This window comes from Temnothorax curvispinosus, unplaced genomic scaffold, assembly GCF_003070985.1.
Source record: "Temnothorax curvispinosus isolate PA1 unplaced genomic scaffold, ASM307098v1 QBEX01010115.1, whole genome shotgun sequence".
NCBI classification, from domain to species: Eukaryota; Metazoa; Arthropoda; class Insecta; order Hymenoptera; family Formicidae; genus Temnothorax; species Temnothorax curvispinosus.
In genome coordinates, this window is record NW_020219895.1 from 1 (window position 1) to 20,541 (window position 20,541).

Genomic DNA, 20,541 nt, shown 5'->3' on the forward strand with positions numbered 1-20,541 from the left:
CGAAACTTGGACACAGTTCTTGCATCGAGGACATCGGGCTTAAGAACCAATCGTATTCTAGTGTTACTTAACCGCTCAGTGAACGATCGTGCTATTGGATACTACAAGGGGCCCATTGTAGTACCGAACCGAATGCCTGGATTGCCTGGCTCGCTTGGCTCAAAGGTGCCGACCGCTCGGAGTCTCGGAGTCGCAAGTCGCAACTTATGTATAGCTGAATTGTGGTATAATGGTATAATATAAAGCTCGCGCCATTCCCGTTCCCGACATTCCTGTTCCTATTTCGCCGCCAAAGATATAATCGCGATCGTCGGGGGGGTCGCCGACTCTCGCCGATTCGAGGCGACCGGCGGGAACGTTCGCTCGCGGCAACGCTGGTTAATGTGATATCTCACGTCCGCGACGCAGGTATTCCCGGCTGGCGGACACGCCACGTCGCACGCGTCGAGTTTCGGTGAGTTTTGCACCTTTGCTCCGCGATCTACGTCGCTCCCGGCTCCGTTCCGTATCGTGAGACGACGTTCCCGCCGTAACCTTTCGTCGCCATTGTAAACACCTCTACACGCACGCGGAATTCACAAGGCATGTATAACGTTTAACGCTGCCTCGTCGCAACGCGATCCGCAATTGCGAAGTCTTGCATTTCAACTGAGATAATTCAGCGTGTTACTTAATTTTTCAACGTGCCTTTTTTTTAACGCCAGTCACATTTCTGCCGGTTTAACAATATTTTTAGGCATTTATAAGTACGTCAACATTTTTCTCATTTTCGCACATCAGTTTACATTAGTTTTATTTTCAGAGCTCTTATCACGATTCGTCGGCAATGTCTAACCCTGAGGAAGTGAACAGCTGCGTGCTAGACACGCAGGAGACCTATTACGAAGGTGCCAACGAAAGCTTCAAAGTTATCAACGAAACGCAAAGTATGAGCTTGAATGAGAGTCAAGATTTTCACCTCGTTGATTCCGGGGCAGACGAGAGCATGGTGGAAGGGATAAAGCAGACGCAGGAAGGAGAGGCTACGTGCCAGGAGTCGGTCGAGCAAATGGATTCGCAACAAATCCCGGAAACATCACGATCAGAAGTGGATAACAACGCGATAACTACAAGCGACAAAGAGGACAAAACTGTCACGAATGAAAAAGTAATAGAAAACGAGCCTATCGAAAAGACTGAAGGAAAGGCATCTGGCGAGCTATGCGAGTCAGAGAAGAAAGACGAGCTTCTTGATGAGGACGAGATCATCCAAGGTACACCTCCTCAGAGTTACTCGCCATCCAGAAAAGCAGGTAGCGTCAACGTTGCAAGTCTAAAGCGTAAAGCTAAGACTGTCGACGAACTACCTGCTAAGATCGCTCGAATAACATCTGCAGAGGATGCGACAAATGTTAAGAAACAACTCGAGGAGGAGGAAAGTCATCAGTTTTATGAATCTGACGATTCGTATCAGGATTTGTTTAAAAACATCGAAAAGAATGTTATAATAGAGGAGACTCAAGATCCAACCGACTTGGAGTTTACTCAGAACCCTCTGAAGATTCCCACGGAGCATGAGACAGAAACGACGGACAATGAAAAGGCTCAGGAGCATACTGAACATACGAATCAACAGCGGGACGAGACATCCGAGAAATGCGACGTGAAGAAAGATGAGAATCTGAATGTTTCGGCAAACGTGACTGACACCAGCGCCAATGACAGCACCGTAGTTATTATGAATTCCACAAACGAAAATGATTCTCAGCTGGATGACAACAATCTGTCGGTCGAAACGAAAGGGGATGTTGCTTCCACAAGCGTTGTGATAGCCGACGAGAAATCTGGGATTGGAACGTTGGACGAGACGGAGTCTGTAAAGAATACAGAAACGGTATTGGATGAAAATAATCAAGTGGAACAATCGACGTGCACCGAACCCACTGAGAAGATTGTTGACGACACGGACGAGATCCCATCTTCGCAGACCAAATCACGAATCAGCATAGAATTGATATATGAGGGCACAAACCGAGCTGTTGACGAAGGCGAGAGTAGATCGAAGCCGCAAGTGGTGCAGATTGACGACGATGGCGAAAATATTGTATTGGACTCGTCAGCCGAGGTGACGTACGACGGTCAGAGCACGAAAAAAAAACCGGAGGTTGTTCAGATCGACGACTCGCACGAGGATGGTGAGAGGATTGTTCTGGACTCTATAGGGAATAATTTCCAGGTCCAGACTATGGAAAAAAGCAGTTTTGAGAGCAAGAGTGGCGCTGATTTCGGTTACAATTCTGCGGAGAGCATGAAGGAGTCATCCCTGGACTCGAAATTGACAGCGGACAAGAAGCTGGTGAACGGCAACGCTGAGGCCAAGAGGAGCGGCGATACTGACGTGACCCTGAGCTTGGACTCTGATACGTTCTCCGTATGTGATGAACAAATTCTGCCTGCTTCAGTGAAAACTGTTCCCGATATGAAGAAGATACACAGCGCCAAGGGTAGCTCTTTTGCGTCTAAGGACGTGGACAATATCGAACTCGTCAGTTTAAGCGACCACGAAACGTCTCATGAGGAGAAGAACAAGTCCGATCTGATGTATAACAGCACAGCTAAGACCGTGCAGGTGAGCAACAGATAGATCGTTTCGTTCGTCTATTGCGTATAAAAAATACATGACGTAATAAATTAGTTAATAAACGTAGGTATAAATGTTTGTTGCATAAAAGTTGCGTAAAAGTAAACGTTCTGTGCAGATTCATGAAAATAATACTGTTACAGGTAGAGCGGGAGATCGGCGTGTACGTGAAGCTCAAGTGTCTGATGCACGTGGACGAGAGCACGAAGGAGCCCGTGAGCAAGGAGTTGACCGCAGTGCAGTGCGAGCCCGTGATAATCGAGTCCATGATGAGGAGAGACAGCCAATCCTCTCCGTTGGCAGATATCTCCGACAACAAGGATTCGTCACCCGGTTCCGTGAACAGTAATCCTCAGCTGTATCAGCTGCATCTGTCCCGATTGTCCATCATGTCGTCGATCAGCTCGTCCAGCTCGGCGTCCAGCGCTGCTTCTTTGGCAACGAAGATCGCCTTGAAGGGTGCGCACTTTTTCACGATGCCGGTGGGCCCAGCAAAGCACGCGAAGAAATCCACCCAAGACCAGCTGACAACGGACAAACAGACGTTGGACGAGACTTACGATCGCCTGACGCGCGAGTGGAAGAATCATCGCTTGCTCACAACGGCGGTCTTGAATTACGCAAACGCAGAACTAGGCAATATTACGACACTGGGCAATACCACTGCGGCCACAGCCACCGCGATAGCTGATACTTTCGCGAATGTGAGCAACGAGCGGCTGGACGATCATCATCACCTGGAAAAGAACAATATGCGCTCCTCAACGCCGTCAGGCGAGCCCATGGCGATTTCGAAGATGGAACTAACTGTTACGCCGAAGAGCACGAAGAAAAACAAAACTGTGAAGAGACCGAGGAGCAAAATGACGAGGCAGATCAACGGTAAGAACGGTACTGATAATATTCCAAACGAGCCGACTCTACACGCGTCCACCACGGAGACTGAGACATCGCCGAGCAGAAAGAAGAGCAAGATAGAGAGCACGCTGCTGGAGGACAAGCTGCTGATAAAGAACGAGGACGTTCTGGCGAATTCGTCGCCGCAAAGCGTTGTGGCCGACGAACTGATCGGTAAAACCGTGTTCGCCAAATGGTCGGACAAAAATTACTATCCCGGCACGGTGAGCGATCGGCTGAAGACCAAGTACAAGGTGAACTTTTACGATGGCCAGACCAAGACGCTCATACCCGAATTTGTGATACCGATACCAAAGATTCTGAGGGAAGGTCTGTCCGTGTACGCGACCACAAACACCAATAGTTACGATTCCTGCGGCATTATCGTCAACGTTCAAACGTCGGACAACGAGACATACTACACGGTGGAGACTGATGAGGGCGAGCGACTGCGTGTGCAAATGCACAACATTTCCTTGTCCGCCGATCAGGCACAAGTGCTTAAGGAGGAGGTGGAGTCCGCAGGTAACTGTTCCCTACCGAGCACGCCGAAAGCGCTCGGCCAGATAACCCTGGATAACGTGGTGGAGGGCAAACGACGCTCCAAGAGAATCGGCACGCCACTCTTCTCGACACCCAAGTCCAGGAGCAACGCCGCTGGAACGAGCACTTCGGCCAGTAAAATCAAAGCGGAACCCTCGGTGTCCGGCATATCCGCGAAACTGAAGAAGGAGAAAACGTTATCGGAGAACGAGAGTATGTCGAGCGACTCAAACGTTGCATCGGCTCAGACGGAGGACGAGTATGTTCTGAGAGGCGTGCAGAGGGAGATAACCAACACGCCGTACGAGCAGATGAAAGGACTGCAGAGTAAAATCAAAGGCAAGGCACGTAGCAAGAAGAAGGTAGATGAAATGAATGCGACCCTCGGTCCGATTCCAACAAACCCCAACATCTTTAAAGGCATATCATTCGTCTTTACTTGCATAGATTCCCGTGAACTGCACAGGTATTTTCTTTTCTCGTTTACTTATTTATTTGATGATTGAGCAGGGCGATCTAAATTCTAGTAAGAATATTGGGACTGCCGAACATTAGAAAACATTAGCAAAACATTGATTTTAAACATTGATATATAATTTACACTAAATATGAAATTAATATGATATAACAAAGATATTATATAATACAAAAATATTAAATTATAAAATAAAAAGATATAAATACCTCAAGGAAAATATTTATATCTCTCTTTTTACTTTATAATTTAATATTTAAGGTACATAAAGTATTGTATCTCCATTCTGTTTGAATTTCTTTGTTAAAGGTTCTGTTCAATATCCGCTCACTCATTCGGCACCATTTCAGATTTCAGGAGATGTCCGCTGCGTCGGGCACGAAAACGGAGGCCACCGATCTCGAAACCGAGGATGGCACCGAAAACGAGACCGAGACCGAATGCGAGACCGATTGGGGGAACCAACCTTTCGTGCGCACCAGACTGCGCAATCAGATTGTAGCGGGCGGCGGAAAAGTCTACGAAAACTTCGGACAGATACCAAAGGATGAGTACGAGAAGACGGTGCTCATCACAAACGTGCCAAACTACACGGAAACGAGTATATTGTGTCTGTCGGTCGACATTCCCGTGTGCAGTCACAAGTGGATCACCAGATGCTGTGCAGAGGTAGCACGATATTTTTTGTTCAACATTATAATTTTTTAATTGTGCTTAATGTTTTTAACATTTGTAAGGGAAATAGTTCCCAAAACTGATTATCCATTTACCTCATTGTCTATTTACTCATAATGTTCAATCCCCTTTATGAAATCAAGGTATAATAAATGGGATAACGGTCGGAATTGAACTCGGGACTTTTTTGTGAACTAAGAAACGATCACTTTCATACAGAGCCACGCGTATATGTATCATATTTGTGTATTTATATCTTTACTATATATATCTTTTCACACAATCTTGTTTTATGGCTACATTTATCATGGCCTCGTTTATTATTAATGTACTCATACAATAATAACAATTTGTGTTATGCGTAATGTCTTATATTCGATCGTATACTTTTAGGAAAAGTTGGTGAGTAGGGCGGAATATGCTCTTCCAAATGGTTGGAGTTGTCAGAAAAAAAAGTACGTAGAAAGATACGATATAAAGTACAAAAATAAACCATTGTCAAACGTCGTCGTGATAATTCCTAGTCTGGCACACGACGGACAATTTGCTACATTCTGGCGACAAGTTTGCGAGAACGCGGGCGCGTTCACAGTTTTGATCGCGGAGAACTCAGGTATTTATTTCATCACCAGAAGATTCCTTTTTTTGAAAGCAAATTTTGAACAATTATTAATATATAATATTAAGATAAAAAAGCACATAGTCTAATATCTTAATATTTATAGAAATTAAAATAAAATTATTTTACACGCTCATATGTTATTTTAAATAAATTACGATTCATGGACAAATTTACAAATATTTTTTCAGGGGCCATGGAGGCGATGGACTTTAAAGATGCAGTGGTCGTGTCTAATCGAAAATGTCCGTCGTGGGCAATAAACAGGGCGGCTCGATTGAAAATTCCAGTGCAGTCCACCATGTGGGTGATTCAGTCTATAATCGAGGGCAAGCGCTGCCCATATAACTTACATCCGTGCTATAAGTATAATTATATATCAAATTAGCAAGCTTTCGTTAGAAAGCTATTGTTTTTACAATCGTGAGTACGTCGCCTATGATCAATGTGGCTACTAGAATATATATTTTTTTTGTTTTCCGAGTCCTGTTCTCAATATGCTAGCATTACGCGACATATTGTCTTGTTTCCATTGTATTTTCTCCAGACAGATTCCCAATTATCCTGCCTCTGTTACGTTTGTACGTTCGATATGACTGATAACGTAAATTATGCATTTTGATATGGCGATTTATCCTCGCGCGATCACTACGCGTATGCAACAATCTCGACATTCGTTTTACATGCTGCTTCTCGCGCAAGGATACATGCGTAACGATTTACACTTTTGTAAGATTTTGTGTAAAAATGGACATGCGCGGGTACCGCAGATCAATTTTATACACGAACGTGAATCCTTGTGTAGAAAGCGATATCTTTAAGAGATTAACATTTTTGCGATAACTCGTGATCCGCGGGGAATCGCGTTTATACCTCGATAAGGGACGCAAGATTTATTTCAACGCGATCGATATATTCAAAGAAACGATGAGATTTCATATCAAATATGTTCTGCTTTCGATCGATTTTTTATAAATGAACACATCTACTTTAATCGCCTACTGTAATCAGGTCTAATTGGTTTAACGATATTAAGGCCCCTTTTTTCTCACCATGTGGAATTGTATCAGAAACTAGAAATAACGTGATTTTTTTTTCCTCGTAATGATTAGATTATTAGATTCAAGATAAATTGATTTTTTCGTGCCTATTTAATAATGTATTCACACACATTTCTTTCAGAAATCTAAGACATTTCTGCACATGATAAGCAAGTGCATATGAAAACTAATTTATTTCAAATATAAACGAAGCTTAAACGTATATAAAACGATATTTACATGATCTCCAACTTCTGATCTCTTATAATTCATTACCACTACAGCGAGAGGAAACGGGAGCCTTAAGAGAATATTATTACGAAAGATACAGAGCAAAAAGTACATTGATGCACAATTGACGTTAGCAACGCAGTTGGCAAAACTCACAGTTTTATTAAGGTGAATTACCAACTAAGTAGATGTGTTTTTGTACGTGCATATATGTGAAGAGACGCGTTGTATATAAGTAAATATATACTATACAAATTTTATTATACATATATATTAATAAGTTATAGCTATTATGTACAATAATGTCCGGGGATAAAATATAGCAACATATTTTTTGGCAAATGTTCTCTCTTTCTCTTTTCCGACACATCTATTCTTTCATTCTTACGAAAGTGACAATTATCGCAAATTGGTACAATAAATATTCATAAAATTCAATAGTTTAATAACTAGAAGTGCGTTTTTACGAATTGTACCAAATATAAATATCTCCTGTAAGTGTTCGCAACTCCTTGCTTCGCTCGTATCTTGAAATACGAGCAGCAGGATGTCTGTCGACTCTTATGGATTATACCAATCGAGGAACAACAGCGAGAACGATATCACCAGAAGGAAGAAGAGGATCCACACCCTGAGACCGGCATTCCGCTGAATCGCTTGTCGTATCTGTTCGTTCGCCTCTTTCACGTTTTCCGTCGACCCGACCACCGTCGTCATCAGCCTGTCCAGATCCTTGTCTTGGTCCAGAACCTTTTCCGTGAAGATCTCCTGAAGCTCGGCGATGTGCACCACTTTGCTCTCGATCTGCTTGACCTCCTCCGTCATGGTGTTGAGCTCGTTGTACAGCTGCTCGTTCTCCGACTCGAACATCTGGATGTCCTCGGCCGACAATTCCTCCTCGTACGTCAACGTATTGACGTCGCCGTTGATCTCCTGAATCTTCATCGGACTCGACTCGCTCGAGTCGTTTCTGCTCTCATGATCGTCCAGGATTTTCTCCGCCGCGTTGAGCGCCGACTTTTTCATCACCGTCGCTGACGATCGATCGGCTGGTCTGGGATCCGCCTGCAGCCTGGAGATCCTTCGCATCTCCATCGCCCTCTTCACGCGCATCGCCTTCTGCTCCGAGTATATCTTACAGACGTTCTTCAGGTAGTCCTCTATCAGCAGCAGCATAATCTCGCGATGCTCGACGTTCTGCTGGGTGATCTCCGTGGACGCCGCGACCTCCCGCTTCAGGTCCTTGACCAGCTGCGAGCACGTGCTCATTATCCGCTGCGCGCCCAGGTCGATCTCGTCGCGCTCCGCGTCCGTCATGTGCGGCGCGGCGGACAGGTAGTTGGAGAAGTTCAGGTAGGCCTTGCGGTTCTCCAGCAGGAACTCGCGCAGCTTGGAGATCTGCACGACCACCGAGTACGCCTTCGCGCAGAAGGTGCTCTTGCTCCTGGCTCTACGCGGCTGACACGCCGTCGTTGCCGGCGCGCCGAGGTCCTTGTTGCGCAGATTCACCGCCTTCACGCTCGCCTTGAACAACGCGCTCACGTCCATCCCTGCCTGCGATTCCCTTGAATCCCTTGTTCGCTTGATCTCCCGGATCTACCGGAGGCAGCTCGGAACTCGGAACTTCCAAAGTCTTTGCGATTTTTGCGTGATTAGCAATAATCCTGCAACATCCAGATATATTCGAGGTGTCGATAATGAAAAGTCACGTTTGTTGAGAGCTGAAACGAAGTTGAGATGTTGAAACGAAAATTGTCTTGAAACTTACCTCACTCTTTCTCTATCAGCGTCTCATTTATTATGTTTATGAATGCGCTGATTATATTAAGTACTGCGACGGCCGTGATATCATTTGTAATTATGCAGCACGATAGTGTGCCTGTGTTTCCTTTTCGAGTAAATTAATAAAATAGCAGACGGATATAATCGTCAATTTTGTAAACACCTGTCACGCATCGAGCGGCTAAGAGCGATTTAAAGTGAGGTTATGTATAGATATGTACGTGTACTTGTTCCAGATGTGTGAAGAATAAGATTAACGCACGCAAGATAAAAAAAACATACCTTTTTTTTCCATAACTTAAGAAAGGAATGATATTCATGGCATCATATTCGATATTTTAAAAATATTCCTGTTTCAAAAACCTAACCATGTACGTATTAGGAATTGGAGTTTGATATTTATATTATTTTCAATTTTTTAAAGAAGATTGGGAAGGTGATTTAGAGTCCTATATGCACTAAATTACTTGTATTCCTTTTGGAAAGGCTTAATTTTGTTTGTGTCAGATTATCCTAGTGTAGAAGACGTACCTTACTCCTCCCTCGTCCGAGGGAGAATCTAAAAACCCCCCGTCCAGATGCAACGTACGCTTCTATTGTGATAATTTTGACGATTATAGAGCTCGGTAATGTTAGATACACAGCAATACGTATGAGAGATACATTGATAATACCTTCATTATTAATTTTATCATTTATTTAATTAGGCTTAACTAGTTTTAGGATTTGTTACAATAAAGTACACGTGCGCAAATTATTGAGCGTCGTCGGCCGGTTGAAGATCAGCTAGGAAGGCGTTATACCGGTCCATGATGTTCAACTCCTCGGATTCGTTGGTCTTGTCGTCGTATTGCGAACCGACCGTCCACAAGGTCTCCAAGTCGTAGTGCTCTCTGGCAGAATGAGAGAAGATGTGCAAAGCGATGTTTCCTGCAACATAAACCGACGTTGATTTTTATAACGTGCTCCACGAAGCTCGAAGTTCGTAGCTGTTAACGCATTCATTGTCCATTCACTTTTAACTCGAATCTTTATGATGTAATAAGTTTGAGGAGCGTATAATATTTATATAACGTGATTATGTAGAATGATATGCAGAGTACGTCTTACGTACTTTTCAATACCTCGGTATAGGTAGATCAAGATAGAAAAGATCTACGTATATAGCACATTTATACAATATATAGATATAATTACATTTTATTATGCAATACATATCATTCTATTGTGTAATTATATATATATATATATATTGAGAATCGTAAGTCATATAAACATAATATAATTTTCTAATTCAACTATTTCTAATGCAGAAAATGGGTTTACCTAAATCCAGGGCTATCCAATCCTTCGAGTCCTTCCCTTCAATTTTGGGTATCCGTTCAGTCGGATACCTCTTCAGCTTGTAAACCTTGCGTACGAAGGTGGCCAAAGCGTTCATGTGCTTCCACGAATTTCCCGACACGACAACGATGTAGTCCACGTAAGCATACTCCTTGGGAACTGAAGCGACGAAGATGTTCTTGGCCTTGTCTCGTTCCAGCAGCTCAATAAGCTCCTCGATGTCGTATACTCCAGTAATACCATCTAATGTATGCACACACTGGTCATTATTATAGGTCATTGTTGAATTGGTAGGTAATTTTACATGTTTAGTAGATAAAAAACGATTCATTATATATAATATTTATATAATATACATTTTACAATACGTTAAACGTTATACGTTTAACATAACGTATATATTTAATTAAATAATTTCTTAAATGTTTTTTCCTTAAAAATATGAATGTACGTACGTTTAAATTTGTAATCAATTTAAAATATATAATGAATAGAAACCCACATTAAATTTGTTACATCAATCATTATCATTACATTTCATTAAATACGTATTTTTTAATTGTTTCATCGTTATTTCAGCTCCGCTCTGATCGGCACTCAGGATTTGCACTCACGGTTTAGATTTATATCGGCGTAAGGATCGTGAATCTCCTCCTGCTTGTTCAGATCCTCGAGGAGGATCTTTTGCTGCTCCTCGCTCACATCGAGGATAACGTCCGCGTCTTCGTCGTGAAATATCTTGTATTTCGTATTTATAGCCGTCGCCAGGTTAGAGCCGGTGCCCTTGGTCGCGTCATCGTTCTCATCGCCGCCGTCCTTCCCCACGGTGCTCGAAAACCTCCTCGTCAGCCTCAGTCGCGAGTACGTTAGCGACCGGGCTGCGTGACCGCAGAGAGTCTCGCGCGACAAATGCCGCGCGCGGAGCAAATTCCTCAGGACGCACGAACGCATGCCGATCTTAAAAAGCTAGGTTATAAGCGATGCCAATCAATTGCAAATGCTTGAAAGGATGGGCACGTGAGCTTCAACTATAACATTATCACTACGTCAAATGTTTGTATTTTCGGGATGACGCGTGGCTCCGCGCTAGCGCGAATGATTCCTAATTGAAAGGCTCAGTTTGGAATCATTCGTACCCATTCGATAGGTACACGTGTCGCGTATTGTTTTCTTATAGCGTACGTACATATTTATAGATTCTTCCGATATGTTACTTCGCGTTTATGCACGCCGCTAACAGATAAAATGCAGAAAAATTGTACAAAATAGACGCGATTGCACCGATAATTCGCATTGGCATGCAATTTATTTCAAAAGATTAAATTACAATTGGAGGAAAACGGGAGGAAACGTGCCAGGTGATGAAACGAAAGCCCGCATTCTATCTTGTAGGAGCTGGATGTATTTAATCAAACAAGATTTGCAAGATGTACAAAATGCTCTCGGTGTGAGAAACGTGTCCATTGAAGATTCGTCTCCTCGGGATTCTCAAATCTGCCAGGAGCGTTCGTCGAACGGTGAAACGTCGCAGGTCTGCTTTTCCCACGGCTGAAATATTTCGTGGCGAATAAGAATGGTGTAAGGACAATTGTATATTGATTGCAGCTCGAATGAAGCTTACACCTACAGAGTCTGTGAAGAGGAGCCGCTTATTTGGACCTCGCACGCATCTTCCTCCTCTTGCGCTTTAGCCTGCGCATCCTCTTCTTACGCCACTGCAAATCAAACGTGTCGTTAATTTCCACTGAAACTCCAAGTGTTTCTTTGCAGTTTAATTCTTTACAGGGAAAAACCGAAAGCAAATATTTAATTTGTTTTTTTTTTAATTATATTTTTATCAACTACTAGGGACTCCGAATTCCCCGCCCGTTCCTTGTTGGTCGAGTTCAGGTTATGTTTAATAAAATATGCGGAAAACAAGATAAAACGCGGAAAAGTGCCGCTAAAAAATCATGACGAGCTTGAGTTAACTGTCAAGCTCATTATTGCAGAAGCTTCTTTCGCAGCGTCACGTTAATAAAATCGTTTGCCACGCGCAAGCGAGGGTTATCGTATCACGACAACTCGTGCGTTTCGCTCGGCGAAATAATCGTATTTGTTCGAAAAACGCGATAATTATCGACGGCAATCGGGGACGGCTTACCTTAGCTCTCATTTCGCTGTTCGGACGATTCTAAATCGCCCCGGAATCACCGGATCACTCTGGATTTCGACGAGTTTCAAATCAAACCTCCTCTGAAAAACTCTCGGGGTAAAGTGAAAGATGTAGGAAACGAAGATGCGGAATCTAGCGGAAGCGGATTGTAAAGGTCGCGCATGCATCAACGCCACCAACGTGCCGCATTTGCGCAATCGCGCAGTGCGACTCGGCGGTCGGTCTAGTCCCTAGGAAACGGAGCTTCCCATTGGACGCCAGCGGACGCCAGGCGTCGCGCATTATACATCTGCACCCCTACACCTGCACTTTCACTTTACACTTGCACCTACACTTTATCGATCCTTTCACGTTCCGCGTTCCGCCGATTCGAGAAACGCGCCGTCGCCACCGTTCCGGACCGACAGCTGGCGCGTTCCGCGTTCCATCTGCCTTCCCGCCCGTTTAAAGCCCATCCCGCCAAAAGTGCAGTCGCAGCTGGGGCGAACTCAAGTGCGCGGGGATGCGTTTGCCGCGCGGTAAACGACGTGTTTCGTCACACAAATTCGGCAGGCGGTAACCGAACGCGTTAAATCGCTGACGTGAACGAATTTTCCGACACGACACGCTTGACAAACGTTTCGAGAACTTTCGATAATTTTTCACGCGGCGGTGACTGCTCGTGCGAGTCCGCGAGTCGGAGCTCGTCGTTCTCGGGATCGCGTGGACGAAGAATTTCAGGGTACGTGGAATTCTTTTTCGGTTTCTCACTTGGAAAGGATTCGTCGACCCCGCGTCACGTTGGTTTGCGCGCTCGGCGATAATTTTGAGTGAAGAACGATGTCGGGTACGCAGACCACCATTTCTTTTCCCGTGCGAAAGAAGTGCGGTTTTTACGGTCGAAAGGAGGAAGTGAAGGAGGACTTCACGAACGCGACGGCGAGGGACACGCCGTCGAGGTACATCCCGGCCGTCAAGAAGATCGTCACCTTGACCAGCAGCGAGTCCGAGTCGGATTCCGATATTGAGAATACGACGAAGAAGCCGGAGGTTTACAGGGACAGAAGGACCGAGGATGCGGGCAACACGCCGAGGCGACGAAACTGCCACGAGTATGGTAAGTTCGTATAAGATACATTATTTCATTTTATTTAGAAGCAATGATAAAAGAATTGCTTTAAAGATAGATTGTTCCACATGTCACAGCGTTTTTGCACTTGGCGATAATTACACAACGTAGTTCTGCTTTATGTATCATAATTATACTGTGGATTTTTTTATTTTACATAAATTTGCTGTCAAAATGTGATAAATTATGTTTTGTTTCAGACAGGAGGGTCGAGAATGCGGGCAACACGCCAAGGCGACGTAAATGGGACGAGTCAGATGGTAGGTCTGCATAAGACACATTACTTTACTTTATTTGAAAACAATAGTAGAAGGATTACTTTAAAAACAGATTACTTCACATATTACAGCTTTCTCGTGCTTTTTGATAGTTACCCAACATAATTTTGCTTTATGCTTTATAATTGTACTATGGACATTTTTATTTTACATAAATTTGTTGTCAAGACGTAATAAATTACAATTTGTTTCAGAACACACTCCTAGTCCGCCCAAACAGAGAAGAGACAAGCCACATCTGCAGTCTCCCTTGACGCCGTCTACTCTTCTCAATAAATTAGTTCTGAAATCCCCTGAAAAAGAAAGCAAATTGACTCCCAAGAAATTATTCGACTCTTGCTTCTCTGAGGAAGAGAGCGAGTTAACTTCCAAGCTAGTATTAGGATCCAACAGATATCAAAACGCGCGAAAATCGTTGCACAGTTCCATAACGGAGGATTTGCCTGGAAGGGAAGAGGAATTGACTAGGCTACAGAAATATCTTCTTGAACATTTGGACCAAGAAACGTCGGGGTCCTTGTACATCTCTGGTCCCCCAGGCACCGGCAAAACCGCGTGTCTGTTTAAAATTATGCAGCAGTCGGATGTAAGGTCGAAATTCAAGGTGGTCTATATCAATTGCACCAGCATGAAATCTGCGACTGCCATTTACGCAAAAATAATCCAGGAGCTGTGCATTCCTAGCTCAACAAAGTCGAGGAAGAACAGCAAAGCCGTTATAGAGAAGTATTTAACGTCCAAACACAAGACGCTGCTTCTAGTGCTGGACGAGATAGATCAATTGGAGAGCAGAAAGCAGTCGGTGCTGTATTCTATATTCGAGTGGCCTTCCATACCGGATTCCAAGCTGATCCTCGTCGGAATTGCCAACGCCCTGGACCTGACTGACAGAATATTGCCTAGATTGCAGGCTAGATGTGAACTGAAACCGGCGTTGATGCACTTTGCACCGTATTCCAAACAACAGATATCTGACATAATATCTGCGAGATTGAACGAGGCGAATGCGGTTAATATTTTCACTCCGTCCGCGATACAATTTCTCGCGGGTAAGGTAGCTGCGATTTCCGGGGATATCAGGAGGGCCTTGGACATCAGCCGAAGAGTGATAGAATTGGCCGAGTCGCATCAAGTGGCGCAAGTACTGCGTCCGACAAACGATAACGGTAATTAATTTTTATGCGATGCAAGAACGTTGTAGAATTCTGTATTAATAAAAAATATATATTAATATTATACATTATTATATATATTAACGTAAATTATTAAAATAAAAATAAATAATTGATATTATAAATAATTAAAGAATAATTTATACAACATTTGATTTTCTACTTTTAATCTAGATACAAATATAGAGACCTCAAAAAAGGAAACAATAGAGAAGCCGGTTGACTTGAAGGAAGTAGTTACGGTTCTAAATGGAGTCTATGGGGGTACACAGAATCTCAATGAAGAACAGGATACATTTCCTCTTCAACAAAAACTACTAATTTGCTCTCTATTGCTTATCCTTAATAAAGGGAAGAACAAGGATGTAACTGTTGGAAGAGTAAGCTTGTCAAAATTACGCATTACAATTATAATTAAGCGTATAAAATTTTAACTAAACTAAATTTAGTTGTAATATATAATAAGTCATATTATGTTGCAACTTTCTTTTTCAAATAGCGCTCTATTCGTTTCAGTTGTACGAGGTGTACAGAAAGGTTTGCAAGAAGCGCAACATATCCGCCGTCGACAATTCCGACTTCGTGAACATGTGCTCGTTGATAGAGACCAGGGGTATCTTGCGAGTCGTGGGCAAGAAGGAGGCGCGTTTGTGCAAAGTAAACTTGCAGTGGGATCAAGAGGAGTTGGACGCGGCTTTGCAAGACAAACAGATGATGGCCAATATAATCAACGATACAAGTTGTTTATAGAACAATTAGGGAATTTTAATGTTACACCATTTTGTTACGCCTAATTTATTTTATAGCTCCTTTAATATTTTATATACATAACGTGACCATCTTGTTACCAATCGAATGTTACATTGTTATCAAGTCGTCGTCAACGTTTTTCTACATATCACTCTTTTAAAGAGAGATTTTAACGTTAGCATGAATATTTAGGCGCCGCTATTGTGTGAGACTGTATCGCATGAGACTGATTGTATTTACTGACCATTTTGTACTGAGGACGTTTGATATCATTGTAGAGAGATATATTTTTGATGATTGCAAATAAAATTTGTTTCAAGTACAAGTATATTCAAAGTCTAATTTTTTTGCTTGTGTTTTTCTATGTTCTTTATTTTATACTTAACCCAACGGTATGTGAACGCTAAGAAGATAAGAAACAGTTATACGGCAATAAATTCCATCTTTTGAATGTAATTTCTTTTTGCAATAAAGTTGAGAGAGAAAATATGCTAAACATTTTTAAAATAACGGTATAAATAAAAAAAAGGGAAGGCGAAAAATATTGTCCGTTTCTGTTTATGTTTTCTGAGAAGAAATGTCCATCTAAAGGGAACGGGCCCATAATGTTTTACATACGGTCGTGCGAAATTGAATTTCAAGTTATGTTAGGTCCATAGAGATATAAGAATAGAGTGCGCCAGTCATATGCTAGCACGTAAGAGGCTGCGATATAGGAATAGAAAAAGAACGCTGCATATAGGCCCTTTCTGTCTTTGTCTACGCGTGCATGCGAAACAAAGACAGAAGGGGCCCATGCGCAGCTTTCTCTTTTTATTCTGCGCAGCTTTCTCTTTCTATTCCTATATCGCTTTTTCAGCTCGCTCGCGCACTCTATTCTTATATCTCTATGGTTAGGTCAGAATTTAGGTTAGGAGATAATTATAGGTTAAGAATTCTCCGCATTGTTTACATGGTGCAGAGGCAGCAAAAAAATGGCATTACCAGAGCTTTACGTATAAGTTAAAGACTTGTACTTAAAAATTGTGTATAAATTTTGAGAAATTTCGAGGATGTATCTTAAGACAGTTAAGACACTTCTCCCCAGGACACTTTTCAACATGAGTTTAGGTTTAGTGTTTGTACTATTCTTCTGCGAATATCTCATATATTACGTGGTGCTTATACAAGTGAGTCCCCGTGTTACATTCACTGATGTGTCATGTAAGAGCTTAGACTGTTTAGGAACATCTCTCTCCTTAATGAAAATTTAAAAGTCATAATTGGTTCTTAGTGCGAATGGCCCACTTTGGACCCTCGGAAAGAGGACCCTGCTCTGGGTGGGGAAGCAACGGACAGGCCTGTCAGAGCTATGTTTATAGCGGACACTCATTTATTAGGCTCCAGAGAAGGTCATTGGTTTGATAAGCTGCGAAGGTTTGTATCCCCAAGGCTGTAATTTCATATATTTCTACTAAATTATATTTTTTTTATGTATTGCATTTGCATGTGTACTGAAGACTGACGTATATTGCTCCAGGGAATGGCAAATGTACAGAGCGTTCCAAACTATGATGACGTTACACCGACCGGACGTAGTTTTTGTACTGGGTGAGTAATGCGTGTATCATTGTTTGCGATATCTTCTATCTAAAGTTACTTGTTAGTTTCATTATCTCGCGATATTCAGGTGATGTTTTCGACGAGGGACAATGGTGCGGTTCTATGGAATTCGAGTATTATATAAAGAGATTCCATTCCTTGTTTCATGTGCCTAAGGACACACATATCTATGTCGTCGCCGGAAATCACGATATGGGATTTCACTATGGTACATTGAAGTATATATATTCTTTGCGAAGAATAACGATGAATCCAGTAATAATTCCTGCTTTATACTTGAGTCGAATGTAAATATATATTTTAACAATGTACGCTTTTAGCAATCACGCCGTATCGTAATCAGCGCTTCATTCACGGCCTGAAGAGCCCGAGCGTGCGACGGCTGAGTCTAAGAGACAATCACTTTGTGCTGATCAACAGCATGGCATTGGAAGGAGATGGTTGTTTCCTGTGCCGACCGACCGAGATCGCAGTGAATAAAATAGCTAGTAAGCTTTGCATTCTCGTATTACCGTGCCAAGATCTTTTCGTAATTGATTAATCGTTACACCGTCTACGTGTGTCATATTGCAGAGGATCTGAAGTGTGCGAGAAAAATTGGCAATGATTGTCGCAACGCAAGCGCGATTTCCAGATACAGCAGGCCTATATTGCTGCAAGTCAGTCTTCCCACCATAATTCGTAAATAAGATATTTTCATAAATAACATAGGAACAGAAATCCTAAAGAATCCCAAGACTAACTTTTAAACGTGAGAAAAATTCCATTTGAAAACAGAAGTATCGTTTCTTCTTCAGCATTATCCGATGTATCGAGAATCGGACGAAATGTGCAACGAATTGGATCAGGCTCCTCAGGAGTTGAAGGCTATCAAGTTCCGGGAGCGATGGGAATGCTTGTCGAAGGAAGCGTCGGAGCAGGTACGTTTGATAACTTCACTAACGGAACAGGCACACATATTCGATACTAACGCAAAGCTCGACTTGTCCCGCAGCTTTTAGATATATTGAATCCGCGACTGATCGTCGACGGTCACACACATCACGGTTGCAGAAGGATACATCGGGACGACGTTCTGGAATTCACGATCCCGTCTTTCAGCTGGCGCAATAAGGTCAACCCATCCCTTCTGATGGTAAATCTTAAACTTTAAGATTTTGACGTTAACTCACTAATGGTCAACGTCTCACTTTCGGAAATATTACAAGCTATAGAGCGAAGAAATAGAAATGGAGTAAAGGGGTACAAAAATGTTGCTAACTTAAGGAGTATTATTTATTATTAGCTAAAAATAATATTGGGTAAATAATAATCCTCAAACTCTTTTCGTCTGATTTTCAGGCATGAAATTAATAATTATTTAATTCTGGTATTAAACTGGGATCTTTATCTTTTAGAAGATAGAAGCATAATATACTTAACTGGAATTCTTTATAGTCTTAATATTATTATGGCTTTCTCAATGAGTTAATTGTCCCCTGTTGGGACGCAATATATCCGCGAATTATTTGTATTTCAGGGTACTTTCACTCCCAGCAATTACTCCGTCTCCAAATGCTACATGCCCGTGGAATCTACTGTGATCACTATTTATAGATGTAGTCTCCCATGCATGCTGATATATCTGATTATAAAACTCAGGCCGAGGCGGCACGCGTACTCGCGTTTGAAAATGCCTTGACTAAATCTATCGTGACACGTTCGAATGCGAACGGGCGTATAATAATTCTATATACAATGCAATTTATGGAGGCTATAATTGTCGAAATTAGGACATATCTGTATACACTTTTCGTACACGCTATCCATCACGTATTATTTACAACAGTAATAGTATAAAATACTTTGTGATATATCATAATTATAACGATGTCGATCTCGATGTACATAGAATTCTATTATGGAGAACTTGAGACATGTTTACTAAAAGATCTTGTAAGTACCAACGAATTTTATATAAGTGCGTTAAAAAAAAAATTACAAATCGAATCTCAACGGACCTAGACGCACAGAGGTTTGTGATGACATGATCCGAAAGCTGAAGAATGAAAACGTGCACTCGTACGAATGTAAAGTAAATACACAAAACTATGTTATTATTCATATACATTGCATACCGCGCTTATTGTTATAATAATAATAATAATAATAATCGGCCGAGACAGTTGCATGTTGTATTCTTACATTAAAGGAAACAATAAACACTTTAGACTGGCTCATTTTTATCGGCTATAATACTTTCGCACATTGACTGTTACTAATATCACATTACTTGAATATTTTTACAGAGTCCCTTGGTCTTCGACAAGAAACGTTATTGATATAGCCAACGTCCAACTGTTCGTAGATCAGTTCGATTATTTTCTCGTGTGTATGTATACATATATATATGTATGTCGTAAATCATAAGTACTCACGGGAGAAACCTTGCAACTAAGTATTATATAAATAAAATAGATTTATTATACATTGGAGCTCCATATTCGCGCCTTCCCTAAGCGCATATTTCGTGTACATTCCCAAGTATGAAAAGCTTATTTTCCGCCATAAAAAAAGGAAGTGATAAACAGAAAACTGATTTTTGCAATGTTTTAAAATAAAGATATTAGAAGAACTTCTTTCTCTCTTCGCTGTGATATTTATCTCAAAATAAATAAAATAAAAAAAAGTATCAAGAAAGAAAAAAATGTTTTCTTGAAAGGACCTCTATCTTTCAATATATATCTTTTCCCTATTGTCTCTTAATCTTTATATTCGCGACAGTTTTGCAAATCCTAAGCCGTGCGACAAACATGGAGCTTACATTGTACTCATTATGACGGACGCAAGAATAGACACGTAGAAACCTTACGTCAATACATCAAATATGCGTACACGTGTCATAAAATCTTGTGCAATGTTCGCAGTTTCAAAATTTCACGTGGAAGATGAGATGCATCCGCTTCGATTCACTTATTGTTCCTACACGATACGAAAATTTCAGCTTTCTGCCTCTCTCTCTCTCTTTCTCTCGCTCGCTCCCTTTCTCTCGCTCGGTTAAATTAAGTCTAAATTTATTTCGCTTGCATTACTCTAACGATAATTTTGACTAGTCTATTTTGACGGCCGCGTATATTTTCCTGATGAAGGCGTACGCGGCGAAGAAGCCGATCGTGCCGGTCAGCAACCAGAATGTGAGGACCATTAACGCGGTGTAGCCGAAATACATGAGAGTCGGCACCAGCTCGGTGATCTTCAGTTTGGTGACAAA

General features: G+C 42.0%; 6 protein-coding genes and 1 long non-coding RNA gene across 15 annotated transcripts in view; 3 read left to right on the forward strand and 4 right to left on the reverse strand.

The window, feature by feature from the left end:
* The first annotated feature begins 135 nt into the window (after nucleotides 1-135).
* Nucleotides 136-7,442, forward strand: LOC112459733. 6 transcript variants are annotated; one of them, XM_025024008.1, is made up of 7 exons: nucleotides 142-232; nucleotides 803-2,608; nucleotides 2,764-4,526; nucleotides 4,886-5,204; nucleotides 5,604-5,665; nucleotides 5,735-5,823; nucleotides 6,021-7,442. In XM_025024008.1, the coding sequence occupies exons 1-7, from the start codon at nucleotides 230-232 to the stop codon at nucleotides 6,215-6,217; spliced, it is 4,239 nt and encodes a 1,412-aa protein (XP_024879776.1). In that variant the 5' UTR covers nucleotides 142-229; the 3' UTR covers nucleotides 6,218-7,442. The 6 variants fall into 6 exon arrangements, with proteins under 6 accessions (XP_024879774.1, XP_024879776.1, XP_024879771.1 ...); XM_025024006.1 differs by having other exon boundaries at nucleotides 136-224; nucleotides 5,604-5,823; XM_025024003.1 differs by having other exon boundaries at nucleotides 5,604-5,823.
* On the reverse strand, nucleotides 7,048-9,274 carry LOC112459734 (syntaxin-18). The gene is made up of 3 exons (XM_025024009.1): nucleotides 9,165-9,274; nucleotides 8,869-9,063; nucleotides 7,048-8,764 (listed from the first exon to the last, which is right to left on the reverse strand). Exon 3 carries the CDS (start codon nucleotides 8,646-8,648, stop codon nucleotides 7,662-7,664), a length of 987 nt encoding a protein of 328 aa, XP_024879777.1. The 5' UTR covers nucleotides 8,649-8,764; nucleotides 8,869-9,063; nucleotides 9,165-9,274; the 3' UTR covers nucleotides 7,048-7,661.
* A 279-nt stretch (nucleotides 9,275-9,553) lies between these two features.
* On the reverse strand, nucleotides 9,554-11,371 carry LOC112459735. Its single transcript, XM_025024010.1, has 3 exons — nucleotides 10,841-11,371; nucleotides 10,209-10,469; nucleotides 9,554-9,812 (listed from the first exon to the last, which is right to left on the reverse strand). Exons 1-3 carry the CDS (start codon nucleotides 11,175-11,177, stop codon nucleotides 9,637-9,639), a joined length of 774 nt encoding a protein of 257 aa, XP_024879778.1. The 5' UTR covers nucleotides 11,178-11,371; the 3' UTR covers nucleotides 9,554-9,636.
* Nucleotides 11,372-11,605: 234 nt separating this feature from the next.
* Nucleotides 11,606-12,499, reverse strand: LOC112459740. Its single transcript, XR_003041360.1, has 3 exons — nucleotides 12,370-12,499; nucleotides 11,854-11,941; nucleotides 11,606-11,774 (listed from the first exon to the last, which is right to left on the reverse strand). It is a non-coding gene; the product is annotated as an uncharacterized LOC112459740 (long non-coding RNA).
* Nucleotides 12,500-12,835: 336 nt separating this feature from the next.
* On the forward strand, nucleotides 12,836-16,017 carry LOC112459739 (cell division control protein 6 homolog). Its single transcript, XM_025024017.1, has 5 exons — nucleotides 12,836-13,477; nucleotides 13,690-13,749; nucleotides 13,962-14,933; nucleotides 15,114-15,319; nucleotides 15,456-16,017. The coding sequence occupies exons 1-5, from the start codon at nucleotides 13,201-13,203 to the stop codon at nucleotides 15,687-15,689; spliced, it is 1,749 nt and encodes a 582-aa protein (XP_024879785.1). The 5' UTR covers nucleotides 12,836-13,200; the 3' UTR covers nucleotides 15,690-16,017.
* A 608-nt stretch (nucleotides 16,018-16,625) lies between these two features.
* LOC112459738 (metallophosphoesterase 1) lies at nucleotides 16,626-19,268 on the forward strand. 4 transcript variants are annotated; one of them, XM_025024012.1, is made up of 9 exons: nucleotides 16,626-16,858; nucleotides 16,963-17,105; nucleotides 17,209-17,279; nucleotides 17,359-17,499; nucleotides 17,612-17,779; nucleotides 17,865-17,972; nucleotides 18,069-18,211; nucleotides 18,286-18,426; nucleotides 18,811-19,268. In XM_025024012.1, exons 1-9 carry the CDS (start codon nucleotides 16,742-16,744, stop codon nucleotides 18,970-18,972), a joined length of 1,194 nt encoding a protein of 397 aa, XP_024879780.1. In that variant the 5' UTR covers nucleotides 16,626-16,741; the 3' UTR covers nucleotides 18,973-19,268. The 4 variants fall into 4 exon arrangements, with proteins under 4 accessions (XP_024879780.1, XP_024879781.1, XP_024879782.1 ...); XM_025024013.1 differs by having other exon boundaries at nucleotides 17,865-17,950; nucleotides 18,089-18,211; XM_025024014.1 differs by having other exon boundaries at nucleotides 18,089-18,211; nucleotides 18,811-18,902.
* Nucleotides 19,030-20,541, reverse strand: part of LOC112459737 (transmembrane 9 superfamily member 4) — a 3,879-nt gene continuing 2,367 nt past the window's right edge. The window contains exon 8 of the mRNA XM_025024011.1: nucleotides 19,030-20,511. Within this exon, the coding sequence (XP_024879779.1) occupies nucleotides 20,380-20,511 (132 nt within the window). The 3' untranslated portion in view covers nucleotides 19,030-20,379. The remainder of the gene's footprint in view (nucleotides 20,512-20,541) is intronic.